The 14,343-nt window shown below is 39.0% G+C and overlaps 2 protein-coding genes across 4 annotated transcripts in view; one reads left to right on the forward strand and one right to left on the reverse strand.

Annotated features, from left to right (window-relative positions):
• Positions 1 to 9,348, reverse strand: part of LOC137238511 (tRNA (guanine(10)-N2)-methyltransferase homolog) — a 67,735-nt gene extending 58,387 nt beyond the window's left edge. Inside the window, exons 1-2 of one of the 2 annotated variants that reach the window (XM_067763598.1) lie at positions 9,194 to 9,348; positions 9,074 to 9,136 (exon numbers count right to left, since the gene is read on the reverse strand). In XM_067763598.1, coding sequence (XP_067619699.1) covers positions 9,074 to 9,136; positions 9,194 to 9,256 — 126 coding nt within the window. In that variant the 5' untranslated portion in view covers positions 9,257 to 9,348. The remainder of the gene's footprint in view (positions 1 to 9,073; positions 9,137 to 9,193) is intronic. The other variant, XM_067763599.1, reaches the window with a different exon arrangement.
• A 3,203-nt stretch (positions 9,349 to 12,551) lies between these two features.
• The window catches only part of eIF3a (eukaryotic translation initiation factor 3 subunit a), a 36,937-nt gene continuing 35,145 nt past the window's right edge, over positions 12,552 to 14,343 (forward strand). For both annotated transcript variants that reach the window (XR_010949206.1, XM_067763597.1), the window contains exon 1: positions 12,552 to 12,733. Coding sequence is in view for 1 of the 2 variants with exons in the window: in XM_067763597.1 (XP_067619698.1) it covers positions 12,685 to 12,733 (49 nt within the window). In the remaining variant the exon portion in view is untranslated. The remainder of the gene's footprint in view (positions 12,734 to 14,343) is intronic.

The following is a 14,343-nucleotide window of genomic DNA, read 5'->3' on the forward strand; positions in this document are numbered from 1 at the left end:
ATTTTAGTTTCTATAAATATTAATTCCTTCAGACGCCCCACATGTATGGTAGGAAGCTGTGAGTACAGAACTCGTAAACTGCGCCAACTGGCAGCCGATGGTAATATTGGCATCCGACCACCTGCCTATACTTATTTCGCTCGAGCGTACCGCCGACTTCCTCGTCGCAGAAAAACGCACTTTCTTTAACTTTAAAAAAGGAAAGTCGGACGAATACTAATCCTTTACAGACAACCGCTTTGCTGCACTCCCTATCCCGACTGATGCCCGCCAAGGGGAGCGTGTAAAATTTACCGAAATTCGGCCCCACTTCCCGGCGGAGGCCGCAAGTTTAGCGAGAGAACGTGACCTTATAAGACAGCTCGATCCCGACGACCCCCAAATAAGGGATATAAACCAACGCATCAGATTGCTTGTGGATGAACACAAGCGGGCGAAATGGGAGGAGCACCTAAGCGGTTGTAACCTCTCTGCCGGTGTAGGTAAACTTTGGTCCACCGTAAAGTCCCTATCGAATCCGTCTAGGCACAATGACAAAGTTTCCATCGCCTTTGGCGATAAAGTGCTGTCGGATGCGAAAAAATGCGCGGGCGCTTTCTGCCGACAATATATAATGCATTCTACGGTCGACAAAGATAGACGGAGTGCCAACAGACACGCACATAAACATAAATTTAGCGCGTCACCAATACCATCACCGCCAAAGAGGTTGAGGATGCCATCGGTCATGCTAAACCATCCAAAGCAGTGGGCCAAGCGGCATAACCATGCCGATGCTTAAAAGCCAAGGGAAAGAGGGTTTACCTATCCAGAATCAACCCCGACATACAAAATGTATGCTCCGCTTGCAATGTGTCCCTACATGACACCAACCATCTCTTTAATTGTAATGTGGAACCAACATCAGCTCCATTAAGGCGCTAGCCCGACCATCTCAGGAACGATTTATATGGCCACGTTAAACCTTCAGGCCATCCCTCCCTCCCTTGGGTTTGGAGAAGCTATATATTGCGCTGGCAACCTGAAAAGGTTGTGCTATACAACCCCTCGAATCGGGTATTTTAGTCGCTTCTTACGACAGGCATACCTACCGCCGGTATATTCTAACCCCCTAATCCACTGGGCATTAAATCAGTTGTCTAGATGAACTGTGATGACAAGCAACGGGAATTGATTATTAGTGCTGGCAGGATGGACGTGATTTTGAGCAGCTAATGTTTATTTGACACACAACAAGTAGGACTGCTATGTGTGGGAGGTTAGAAAGAACGTGATTCCAAACCACCCGCACAAAGTTACTGGAGCTGTTGAATAAGAGTGGGAGGCTGGAAAGGACGTGATTCCAAGCCACCCACAGAGGCTTATTGAAATCGGTACCTAGAAAACGAAGAGGTTCGTGCACTTCAAAGTTCGACCTGCATGTGCTGGCGGTAACCGCATAACACCTTCTCTGTAGCCTGGATTTTTTGACATGTATTAAGAGTGTCATGCTTTCGTATAGAATTACCTTTTGGGCAACGTTTTACAAGACGTCAAAAATTATTAAAGGTGGTATCAAAAGACGCGGTTCGACGTCCGTTTAAATCCCAAAGCGAAAATTAAAGTTTTTATTTCTGTCAAAAAAAAAAAAAAGGTTAGATTCAAATTTTCATGTAGTCGTTGTATTATTGTATAATGCAGAAAGGTATTCTGCGAGCATTTAGCTGTTTTATGCAAAAAAAAACTATGGATCGGGCCCCATATTTTGGCCCCCTGGGGGTATTTTTATGGGTTTTTGACCGAAATAAAATTTTTATTTTCCTCTTCCATATTCTAAAAACGGAGCTCGAGACGCGTCTTTTATTTATTTACTTAGTCTAGTAACAAATGTTTAGTACAGACACTTATGACTAAATTACAGAAACCAGCTTATATTAAGCTATGGAAAACACTAGCAAAAAGAATTTATATTATTACAGATTAAGTAATTTTTTAGTTTAAGTTGAAAAGGGTATTTTGAGTCGGAGAAATCAATATCCAAAACACTTGAGAAGCAATTAATTTCTGATAGGGCTCTGTTAATAGGCGCTTTTGAGCTATAAACAGTTCTACTCAGCCCTATGAAAAAGATTTCAAAGTGGCGGAGGTTTCTACAGGGAGTATTTAAGCATAGTCTTTCAAGAAGCAACGCGCAGTCAATTTTGCCCGTGAAAAGATCGAAAATGAACAACGAGGCCAAAAGAATTCTGCGATTGTTTAGGGATAGTAAGGATATTAGTTGGCATCGAGACTCATAAGACGGGATCGGTTCAGAGAATCGTAATGAAATAAGCGCGAAGCGCATAAAGATTTTTTGAACCCGCTCCAGGCAGTTGATGTGAACTGCGTGGTAAGGCCGCCAAATGAAAGCCGCATACTCAAGTTTGGACCGCACAAAGGACGTATATAAAACTTTGAGTGTGTAGGGGTCAGAGAGGTTTACGGAATGGCGTCTGACAAAAGCAAGCATTGAACGCGCCTTAGAAATTGTGAATGTTAAAATTAAACTTTGAGTCGAAGTATACCCCAAGTCTTTAACTTCAAGAATCATTCGAAGGAAAGTGTCTGCAAAATAATAGGAGGTATGAAGTGGCCTCAGCAGTTTACCATACGTCACAGTGTGGCACTTACTTATATTAAGGAAAAGGCGGTTCTTAACACACCAGATATAAAGCTTATTAATCTCAGATTGAAGAACAACGACAACATTATAACAACTGATCTCAGAATAGATCTTGAGATCATCATCATATAGCGGAAATTTGGTAGATGAGAAGCAAGAGCTAATGTCATTAATGAACAAGATAAATAGTAAAGGGCCCAGAATACTGCCCTGGGGCACTCCAGAGGTGGCCCAAAATGGTTTCGAATAAACACCGTCAATATTTATAATTATAATTTATAATTTATTTATTTACGGTCTTTAAGACCTAGTTCAAGGTAAAAAAAAAAATATATATATATATATAAATAAATTGTATACATTACATGCTTAATGACTTACAGTATAAAAATAATTTTGCTTTAAACTTATTAATATTTTCACAGTCTTTTATCGCATTTGGTAATTCATTGTACATTTTATAACCTATATATTCTAAAGTCTTCTTCGCGAACTCCGTTCTTACTCTAGGCAGTCTTATATTTCCGCTGCTTCTAGTTCCATAGTTATGTATTTCATGATTAAAATGTATTCTCCCGTTCAGATAATTGGGTGTTATTCCTAATTTCATATGATGTACAAATTTCAATGTGAAATAATATATCGACTGTTTTACACTGAGCCAGTTTAACATATTTAGCATTGTAGTTTTTGGTGTTCTAAGCGAACATTTTAAAATTAATCGCATTGCCTTGTTTTGTTGTATCTGCAGTTTTTTTATTTGTGTGTCATTTGCTAATAGCAGGATTGTTGGACAATAGATAAAGTGCGGTTCAATAATTGATCGATACACTAATAATTTGTGTCGTTGACTAATATATTTACAAGTTCTGTACATAAAACCAATTTTTTTTGCAATTTTGTTTTCTAAATAACTTATGTGTTCTCCAAATCTAAGGTTTTTGTCGATCCAGACTCCTAGGTATTTGATCTTGTCTACTTGCTGAATTTCAACATTTCTTATCTTCAGAGTAATATTGCTAAGGTTATTGGCACCCATAATGCTTTGATTTTTGCAAAATATCATACTTTTGGTTTTATCCACGTTCACTTTCAACTTTCTATGGCATAGCCATTTGTAAAGGGAGTCTAAGTCTTCTTGCATTTTCGATACCGCAAAGCCCGCACTTCTTTCACTAATGGTTATCAATGCATCATCCGCAAATAGTCGAATATTGCAATATTTCAAGCATTCTTTAATATCGTTAATATATATTGTAAACAATAGCGGTGCCAATACTGAACCTTGCGGTAGCCCAATATGTACATCAGCAACCGGTGAAACTGCACTTCCAATTATCGTCTTCTGTTTTCTATTACTCAAATAGCTTCTGAACCATTCCAAGGATTTTCCTCTTATCCCATTATTAAACATAACATTCAGCAGTTCCTCTCTATCCACAGTTTCAAAAGCACGTTTTAAGTCTAAAAAGACTGAGATCACAACTTTCTTATCAGTTATATCCTCTTTCCATTCCGCAATAACCATATTCAGTGCGGTTTCGCAAGAATGGCTTTTCCTAAACCCAGATTGATCAGGTATAATAATTTGGTATTTATCTAGATATGCCACTAATTGATTTTTAACCACCGTTTCCATAATTTTTTCATCTGCGGGTAGCGTATTAATTGGGCGCAGTTCCTCTGGCCTTACTGTATTTTTGACTTTTTCCGCAGGTACTATAGTTGATACTTTCCAGCAATTTGGAACAATGCTACTGTTTATTGATTCATTTATTATATCTTTGTAGAAGTGAGCAATGTAAATCATGGCATCTTTAAATACCCCCTCCGACAAAAGCTTTTCTCCACCATATTTGTTTCTAAAAGATTTAGTAATGTTCATTATATCATCTAACTCTACGTCGGTGAATTGAAAAGTTTCAATTGCATTATTTACACTTGTTTCTGACGCAATCGGAATTATTTCAATGCTATCATTAATTTCAGCTATGCTCTGTACAAAAAATGTATTTAGGGCATTGGCTATATCGTATTCCTTCTCGAGGCATTCACCGTTAATTACTATTTTGCTAACGACCTTTCTGTCATCGGTGAGCTCAGCAAGATGTTTTAAAGACTTCCACATCCGCTTCATGTCTCCTGCACTATCGAGTACTTTATCTTCCATATATTTCTTCTTTTTATACATAACAGTTTTTTTTATATATTTTTTTTAAGCCATTATAATCCACCCAGTTGCCAGTATTTCTAGCAGTATTATAGAATTCAAATTTTCTTTTGTGCAGTTCTCTTAGCTCACGGTCATACCACTTATTCCTCAGTTGTATTTGGATCCTCTTCTCATACGTCAATGCTTGCATAGCTTCAGTTAAAATATTGTTCAGGATCTCAGTTCTACGTTCTATTCCTACATGAGACACAGAGCTAAAGTCGCACGTTCGCAGCAGATTTAAAAGATTTTCTGCGCTATAGTACTCCCAGTTGGTGACAGTAGCAACTTTTCTCATTTTGCAATATTTAGCTGTTGGTACTTTGAAATGAATTGTTTCATGATCGGAAATTTTATATCCACTTACATGTTCAGTTTTAACTTGCTCATTATTGCTGAAGAGTAAGTCTATTTTCGTAGAGGAGTGCTCAGTTATTCTTGTGTTGAAATTTATTCTTTGTACCATAGCCATTTGTGCAAATAAACTTATAAGCTGGTTTGAGTATGTTGATGATATATTCATATTAATGTTAAAATCTCCAACTATTATAATGTTGTCAGATTCCCTGAGGTGTTCATTGATGACATTGTTTAAGTATGTCATGAAGTCAGCATCACTGCTATTTGGTGAGTGATAGAGTACACCAATTTGCCATTTTAACGCATATTTTTTAAGTTTTATGACAATGCACCACACATTCCTGTCAATAGCTTTATTACACACTATGCTATATTGTAAATTTTCATGTACATACATTAGAACACCACCTGTATGTCTACTGTGGGAATCGCAGCGGATGAATTTATATGTGGAAATGCATAGCTCAGAATCCATGATTTTATCTGTTGTACATGTTTCCGCGCATAAAACAATGCTGGGTTTTTTTATTTCTATAAGATGTTCCAGCTCTAGCTTATTTGCTGTAATACTATTAATATTAAGATATATACAGTCCAAATTGAACACTTTGTTACGCAGGTTTGTTTTAGTTTTTGACTTGTGCTTTGTGGTTACAGATTCCCTCGTTGGTTGCTAATAGCCAATCTTCCTCTTCCTTGCAATGAGCTTTTGTTGATACACAGGACACATTCTGTCCATGGAATCGTGATTTTCGTCCAGTCCCAAATTTAATTCTTTATTTGCCCTGATGCAGTTGATGCATTTATTTATTGCTTCTTTATTGCATACCACATATTTATGCTCACCCAAACATTTTGTGCATTCTTCTTTTTCTTTGCAGTCACTGGCTTTGTGATTGAAGCCTTTGCATTTGAAACAACATAGTACTTGCACTGCATCATATACTCTGCACCGCTCCCAGCCTACATTACTTCTGTTGTGCAAGTAAGATTTAATCCACTGTAGTAACGTAGAGTGGAACCCATAACAAGCTAATTTCGCAATTAAAATTTTATGAGAAATTTTATCGAATGCCTTGGAGAAGTCTAGGTATATTGTATCAACCTTAAAACCCCGCCTAAATGCCGCGTAGCAATCCTCAGAAAAGACAGCGAGGTTCGTTAATGTGGATCTGGCCGGGACAAAACCATGTTGATTGGCGCAAATCAGGTGCTTAAAGCTTGTCATTGACAACACATTCAAAAAGCTTCGAAGTTGTAGACAATTTGGAAATAGACCTGTAATTAGAACAGTTACTTTTGTTGTCACACTTAAAAATGGGAGTGACGGATGCTTGTTTCCAGTCATCAATAAAAATATCCGATGCCAATGATTTATTGAATATAATCATTAACGGTCGTACTAGCGAAGGACAATTTTTCAATAAAATAACTGAAAGATTGTCAACATCAGTTCTGGAGAAATTTTTAAGTTTTATAATCCCCTCAACTATGTCCGCCTCAGTGAGAGTAAGTGACCCAAAATTATTAGCGGAGGGAGACTTAATTAACTTGTGTATGTTATCTGTATCTTCCACAGTTAAATCATTATCTGTGATAAAGTTCGCCGAGAAGAAGTCAGCAAAGAGATTAGCAGCCTCTTTAACAGAGTTGGCAATAATATTATTGTACCATACTGATTTCGGTATGCTAGATACGCTCTTCATGGAGTTTATGTAATTCCAAAAGTTCTTCAGATTGCTCTTGCTCTTTACCTCAAAATTTCTGACGTACTTAGCATATAAAGACTTATTAAGTTTGTTAATTTTTTTCTTATAAACAATAAACAAATCATAAAATCGACGCTGATTAGTAAACTTATATTTTTTAAAGAACTTGTTTCTCAAATTTTTTAGATGTTTGAGCTCACTATTGTGCCAGGGAGATTTATAAATTTTCTTTTTATATACCGGCACGATTTTTTCGCAAATCTTATGAATTTCATTTTTAAATACATTGAAAAACTTTCCAACTTCACTTTCGCCAAGCATAGCATCCCAATCAACTCCACGTAAAGCAGAATTTAAACGAAAATTGAACGATGTTTTCATATTTGATGTAGGAATACAGAAATACTCAAAGAACTGAATTTCAAGCTTTAAGGGCAGGTGATGCAAGTTTGGTGGCGAAATTGAAGACGCAGGTTCCGAGATAACAAAACTAATATTGTTAGTTACAAAAATTAAATCAAGAGTGCGATGTAAAGAATTATGGAAACTATTAATTTGAGATAAACCAACCCCTCCAAAATTATCAATAAGATACGATTCATAAGAGCTGTTACAATTAGTAGGAGTTAAATAGAGATTGTTTTCAAGAGAGATCCAGCTAACATTACTTAAATTAAAATCCCCCAGTACACATGGCTGCGTTTCTCCTAAACTTCGCTTAAGATTTAAGATATTATTTACATGAGCCTTATTATACTTTCTGGGCTGGACGGCGGAATGTATGAAGCACAAATGAGCAGTTGACCCAGAGGGCCATGAATCCGCACACAAAGTTGATCAAGAAGCGTGTCACTAACACTTAAAGAAATAAGCGAGGCCTGGAGACCGACCCGGGCGGCAATTAGCACACCACCTCCTCTATTTAGGCCAGTCTTTGTTGCATCTCTATCCTTACGGAAAACATCATAAAGCTTAGGATCAAAAAATTCAATATCTAAGAAATTACTATTCAGCCAAGTCTCAAACAAGAAAGAAAGATGAAACCACCTTTGATAATTTTTTATAAAAATTAGGTGGTGCACCGTTATTGTTGTAGCGATAAGGGCACTCCCCGAAGGCCTTGGGGTGTTATCGATGTTCATGTTCCTTTGCCGGATGCAGATCCGGTACCAAGCCCGACCATCTCGGGAACGATTTGGTATGACCACATGCGACTTTCTAAGCCACACCGCCCTCCCACCCCCGAGATCCAAGAGGAGTTCGGCGTCGCCAGAGCCTCCGCTTTTAATGAGTCAGCATTCTCCACGGATAGTTGAGGTTAAGAATTGGGTTAAAAAATTAATAAATGTAAGGCGCGATAACATCCGAAGAGATTTTAGGCCGAGCTTATCTTCCAATTTGCGTCGTGCTCCTTTTAATTTTTCCCTACAAATTGGCAGGACGTGACCAACTTATTTATGCCGACTCCGAACGGCATCTGCAAGGCAGATGAGTTTTCACTAAGAGCTTTGCACATTAAAATCGCCAACTTCAACTGCAAATATCTCCGGACAGACATAACATTTTTATTGTTCTCGAGATTAATACGCGTCTTTTGATACCTCACTCCAAAATCTTGGCCCAACTTTAGGGTGGGTACCGTAAACTGCACTACTACCACATTTCCTTCTAATTGAAAATACTTGTTTCCAAAATTTTGATGTTGCTTTACCCGGGGAGTGAACCCAGGATCTTCGGTGCGCAGGCGAAGCACGCTACCATCACACCACGGCGGCCACAATTGGGTTGCAGAAGCTATATATTGCGGTGACAACCCCTTGAAAGGGTTGCGATACTCAACCATTCAATCTATTTGGTATTTTAGTCGCATCTTACGACAGGCATACCCATCGCGGGTATATTCCAAGCCCCCTAACTCGCTGGGGGTGTGGTGCACCGTCTTGTAAAACGTTACCACCTTGTTTTCAAATTCGCGATCCTGGTTCCGAAGTGCGTCCTCTGAAAACCGTATCGATATTTTTGGACATATATTAAGAGTGTCATGCTTCACAAGGTCAATACGCGTCTTTTGACACCTCCCGATATTTTTGGCCCCGTTAGCAGTAGACCGTAGTTCTAGACTTTTACCCCAAAAATATACAAGATGCCTACCAATAAGTTTTCATTTATAATACGATGTTGAAGACCGAACAACTGAATTATTGAGTTGAATTCCTTAAAAAAAAACGCAAATGTTTTAATCTTGAAATGCCAAATAATACTTATACTCACTGCAAAACGGAAATCTACATGTTCCTGCGCGAACCATAAAATATATTTTTTTGAACAATTCATCACTTTATAAAACAACAATTTGATATAAAAACCACAAAAAATAAAGCTGCAAAACTATCTGTGGCACAATCGATAGTTCTATTATCGGGGAAAAACGATTTTTTTGCGCGATAGTCGTTAGTTTTGGGATTAGGCTTAGTTTCGTCGGAAAGCGGTGCCGCTTTATTAAGCTGGAGACATTGGTGCTTTATCGGTAACCGTATCGAAAACCTTTTAACAGCTGATTCGACCAACCTTATGAGAATCAATGCAATCGATTATTGGTGCCGCTAAGGTCGTAACCGTATCGTAGCCAACCAATGGGTTTTGGTTTACCGTCGTAACGATAAAAAGCTGATTACGTTAGGGATACGGATACAGCGATACGACATACGGCACCAATGACTCCGGCTTAACGACCGCTAAGGAACGGCCGGTATACTCACCGTTTTCAGCGGCACTGCTTTGTTGAAAATCTCGAACCGCAAAATTGAATTCTGCAATGCGTCGTTTTTTTCAGGGTTTTGTAGTTTTTATGATGGACATCCGAAGGAAAAACATGTCAAAAAATATTGTTTATTGTTACGAACAACACTATTCATTGCAACCGATTACACCACAAATCACACACGGATGATTGCGCATTCACTAGTTCAAAATTGCTTCGCTCTGCGCATCTACGTGACACTTGACTGCTTGAGCGAATGAAAGAAAGAGAGAAAAAACAAGAGCTAAACGAAAATGACGTAAAAATTGCCCATAAAAACAGCTGCTTTTTTGTTTATATGCGCAATGCGTAATCTTGTATGTGTGATTTGTGCGATTACGCTATGGCCACCAGAGGTTTGTGTCTGTGCTTTTCGGTACAACATGTTATGTAGCTAGCTGCCGTTAGATTGGTCTCCTAAGCATTATCTTAGCGAGGATAGCGTTTTTTTTACGCACAGACGTAAACGTATACGCGTGTAAAAAACACGGCTGAAGCTAAGGCCACCTGAGCTGCACTACACTGCGCATCACTTTTTCGCCTACTCGATCAACATGGGCGCGCAGCGCAGTGCTGCTGCCGATAGGTGTGAATTGCTACATAGGCGAGATGCACACGAGGCTACGCGTCATAGACGCGTATTAGACGCTTCAGGCAAAATCTGTACGTTTTGATGCCGAACACATGTACTTGAATGGAGAGCTGCACACGAGGCGTAAGCTGCATGAAAGCAACAACGAATGAAACCTTCATGTTGGTAAGCGTACAACTTGGACGCTGAGCGTACGGAAGCTTGAAAAAAGGAAGAGATGTTTGTTTACATTATTTTGTATGCAAATTTGTGTAATTAGTTAGAAAATATTATTTTAGTTAATAAAAGTGCGTGAAAGGTATTTTCCAAAACGAAAAAGAGTATACACCACCACAAAAGCTTGGTTAGACACTGTTGGAGCGATTAAAAGGCTGAACACTTTTTTCTCTAGTCCGCGGTTGTGCAAAGTTTCAAAGGCACGGGGATGCAAACAACTTTTAATACCTATTTTTCTTTGGTTTCGGGGACGGATATACCCGACGAAATTTAATTTCTTATTTTTTTCAATAATTGTTTGCTTTTTGTAGCGACGCTCGAAAGTAGCTTGCCGTGCAGATCTTGAGGCGTAGAGAAATCGTAGCTACATGTCATATCACCACACATGTCATATACGTCACACTTGATTGCTTGAGTTAATGAAAGAAAGAGAAAAAACAAAAGCTAAAGGAAAATGACGTAACAATTGTCCATAAAAAACATCTCTTGTTAACCTGCACCATGCGGAATCTTGTGATGTGATTTATTATGACATATCTTGTACGCGTCTATGAAGCCATGGCTCAATTATATGTTTGGCTCATGTCATCAGCTGATTTTTTATTTTTCATTGCATGGTCAATGGGATTGTCAAAGGAGATGCCAAACTCAAAATGAAACCAACGCATTGGCAACATTTTCTAACACATACAAAAAGTGTTAAGTTTTATTTTTCCATTCCATACCATTCGCACCAACACCAATACACAGATTTTGACAATTTGAACAGGCATATTCTGTTATTGTACAGATTGAACCATGTATGAAGCTACGCCCCATGTCCATCTTGTCTAATTTTGATTTCACAGGTAATGCAACCTCAAGGCGGCGGAACAATGATATTTTTCATATAGATGCGTTTAACACAAGCTTATGCATTGCAATAACATCGCCACAATCAACCAAGATGTTTCGTTTTTAAATATGAAGGAACTTCACACTTGGCAATTGAAGTTTATTACGCCTTGTCCATTCACATACAAAATTTCGCGAAGCACTGTTATAAACATTCTCCCTATACATCAAAAATACTTGCTAACATATTTTGTGTCATATTCGATTTTTATATTGCAGTTTTTAATTGTGAAAAATGTTAGAAAATTTACCAGCCAGTGGGAAAAATAATTTCAGTCGCAAAGCGTGCCAACACCCTTAGCCACAGCAAATGTCAAATTCTTCTTCTTATGATTTGCTTGGAACAAAATTGGGGAGTTGGCTACTTTTCAATATCTGATGACGCCAGTGTCGCTCATTCTACCGTTCCCATAAAACCACATGCAAACTACTCATAACGCATTAGCATGTGTTATGCGGCAATTACCCACCGACGTGTGCCGTACGTACGGCCGTTTGTCGTACGAAGCACGTTTGACCGAACTCTCAAGCCCGTAGGAATCATTGTGTGCGTCTGTGTACATGTACATAACATATTTGTGTGTGTATTGTTTACAGATAAGCACTGTTGCCATTGACCATTTTGCATGCATGTTTATGGAAACATCACCTTTTTCCAATTTAATTTTTGATGTTGTAAAAGGCTGGAATTAATATTAATTAAATATAAATAGATTACATATTTCTAATCTGCACTTTTACATAATTATTTCGAATTATTTTCACAATTTTTCAAACTTTAATTAGGTGTTTTTGTATAAGACTGCAAATGGTCAAAAATTAGCGCACAAAAGTTTACTGGGCAACCCTGTCTAGTGAGAGAGCGATCAGCTGACACGTTCTTACGGAAAAAATCAAAATTGTTTTGATTTCTACGTTCCGGGCTACGTACGTACGGGCGTTGCACGTCGGTGAGTTTTCGTTTACATTGCACACTCATAAGATAGGTCGTGTCAGCTGACACGTTTTTTCTACGTACGTTCGTGAGTAACCACGGCTTTAAACTCATCTATATGAAAAACTGCTTATGTGTCGGACCTATCAAGGCGAATTCAGTGTGGATTCGCCTTGATGCAACCTTGTGCAAAATTGAGTTCGGCCATTTTGCTGAAATTTCGACGGTGAAAAGAAGCAGTCCGTCGTTTTTCACAATTTATAAACAAAATTTCTTGCTAAAATTAGTAATTGAAGTGAATATTTGTGAAAATTATTTAATATAGCATGGCGCGATATACGCAACGGCCAGAGAATGCTCTAAAAAGAGCAAATGGTAAGTTTACTTAAGGCTAACCATGCGGCCGTAGATTTTGTAGTCGTGGTAGATGACAAAGGGGTGAAATGTAAAAAATTAGGAGGTTTATTTTGCGGAAGGATTGGAACGACAGAAATCTGGGTGTGTATAGCAAATTTTGAGCAACACCATTATGAAAAAGGTAATAGTGCAGTTTACGGTATCCACCGAAATTTGGGCCAAAATTTTCGAGTGAGGTATCAAAAGGCGTATTCACGTCTAGATCAAGAATCCGAAAGCGGAAGTTAACTTTTTTTACCCTTTCAAAAGATATTAACGAAAAACCGAAAAAAGACCCGCGGTCCTTCCGAAACCGGGGGTGGGATCCATAGTATTTTTACACAGAACACCTTTCTGCGTTGGCGGCCTTCGGCCGCGCGGTAATAGTCTAGTTGAGGGGTCGACTGCTAATACGCTACCAAAAATATCGAGGGAGGTGTCAAACGACGCGTATTGATCTCGAGAACAATAATCCGATGGCGGAAAAGAAAAAGGTAATAGTATAGTTGAGGGGTCGACTGCTAATACGCTACCAAAAATATCGAGAGAGGTGTCAAAAGACGGGTCTTGACATCAGTATTAATAATCCGAAGGCGGAAAATAAAAATATTAACGCGTTCAAAAGATATTAACGAAAAACCGAAAAAAGACCCGCGGGTACCTCCGAAACCGGGGGTCGGATCCATAGTATTTTTGCGCAGAACACCTTTCGGCGTTGGCGGCCTTCGGCCGCGCTTATAAAAAATAACCCTGGGCTATGCCATGCCACGTCCGGGTGTGTGGTTTAACCGTGGCTACCGCCACGGTGATGCACAATTTTTTTGGTGGGTACAAACACAACAACAACCACATGGAAATCGCCAACTTCAACTGCAAATATCTCCGGACAGAGATAAAATTTTTCTTTTCCGCCTTCAGATTATTGTTCTCGAGGTTAATACGCGTCTTTTGACACATCTCTCGATATTTTTGGTAGCGTATTAGCAGTCGACCCCTCAACTAGACTATTACCAAGAAAAATTTTATCTCTGCCCGGAGATATTTGCATTTGAGGTTGGCGATTTCCATGTGGTTGTTGTTGTGTTTTACCCCCAAAAAAAATTGTGCATCACCGTGGCGGTAGCCACGGTTATACCACACACCCGGACTTGGCATGGCGTAGCCCAGGGTTATTTTTTATAATCGCGGCCGAAGGCCGCCAACGCAGAAAGGTGTTCTGCGCAAAAATACTATGGATCCGACCCCCGGTTTCGGAGGTACCCGCGGGTCTTTTTTCGGTTTTTCGTTAATATCTTTTGAACGCGTTAACATTTTTATTTTCCGCCTTCGGATTATTAATACTGATGGCAAGACGCGTCGTTTGACACCTCTCGATATTTTTGGTAGCGTATTAGCAGTCGACCCCTCAACTAGACTATTACCGTTTCCTACGCCGATGACTGCACAATAATGGCCACAGGCCCAGGCCCAGGCCCAAAGATCGATGCGCTATGCAATAAAATAAACGGCTACCTCCCTGATCTCTCCAGTTTTTTCGCCTCGCCAATCCTGTCGTTATCACCGACTAAATCTTCCCCGACCTTATTTAC

The sequence above is a fragment of the Eurosta solidaginis genome, chromosome 1 (genome assembly GCF_040869045.1).
Source record: "Eurosta solidaginis isolate ZX-2024a chromosome 1, ASM4086904v1, whole genome shotgun sequence".
Lineage (NCBI taxonomy): Eukaryota > Metazoa > Arthropoda > Insecta > Diptera > Tephritidae > Eurosta > Eurosta solidaginis.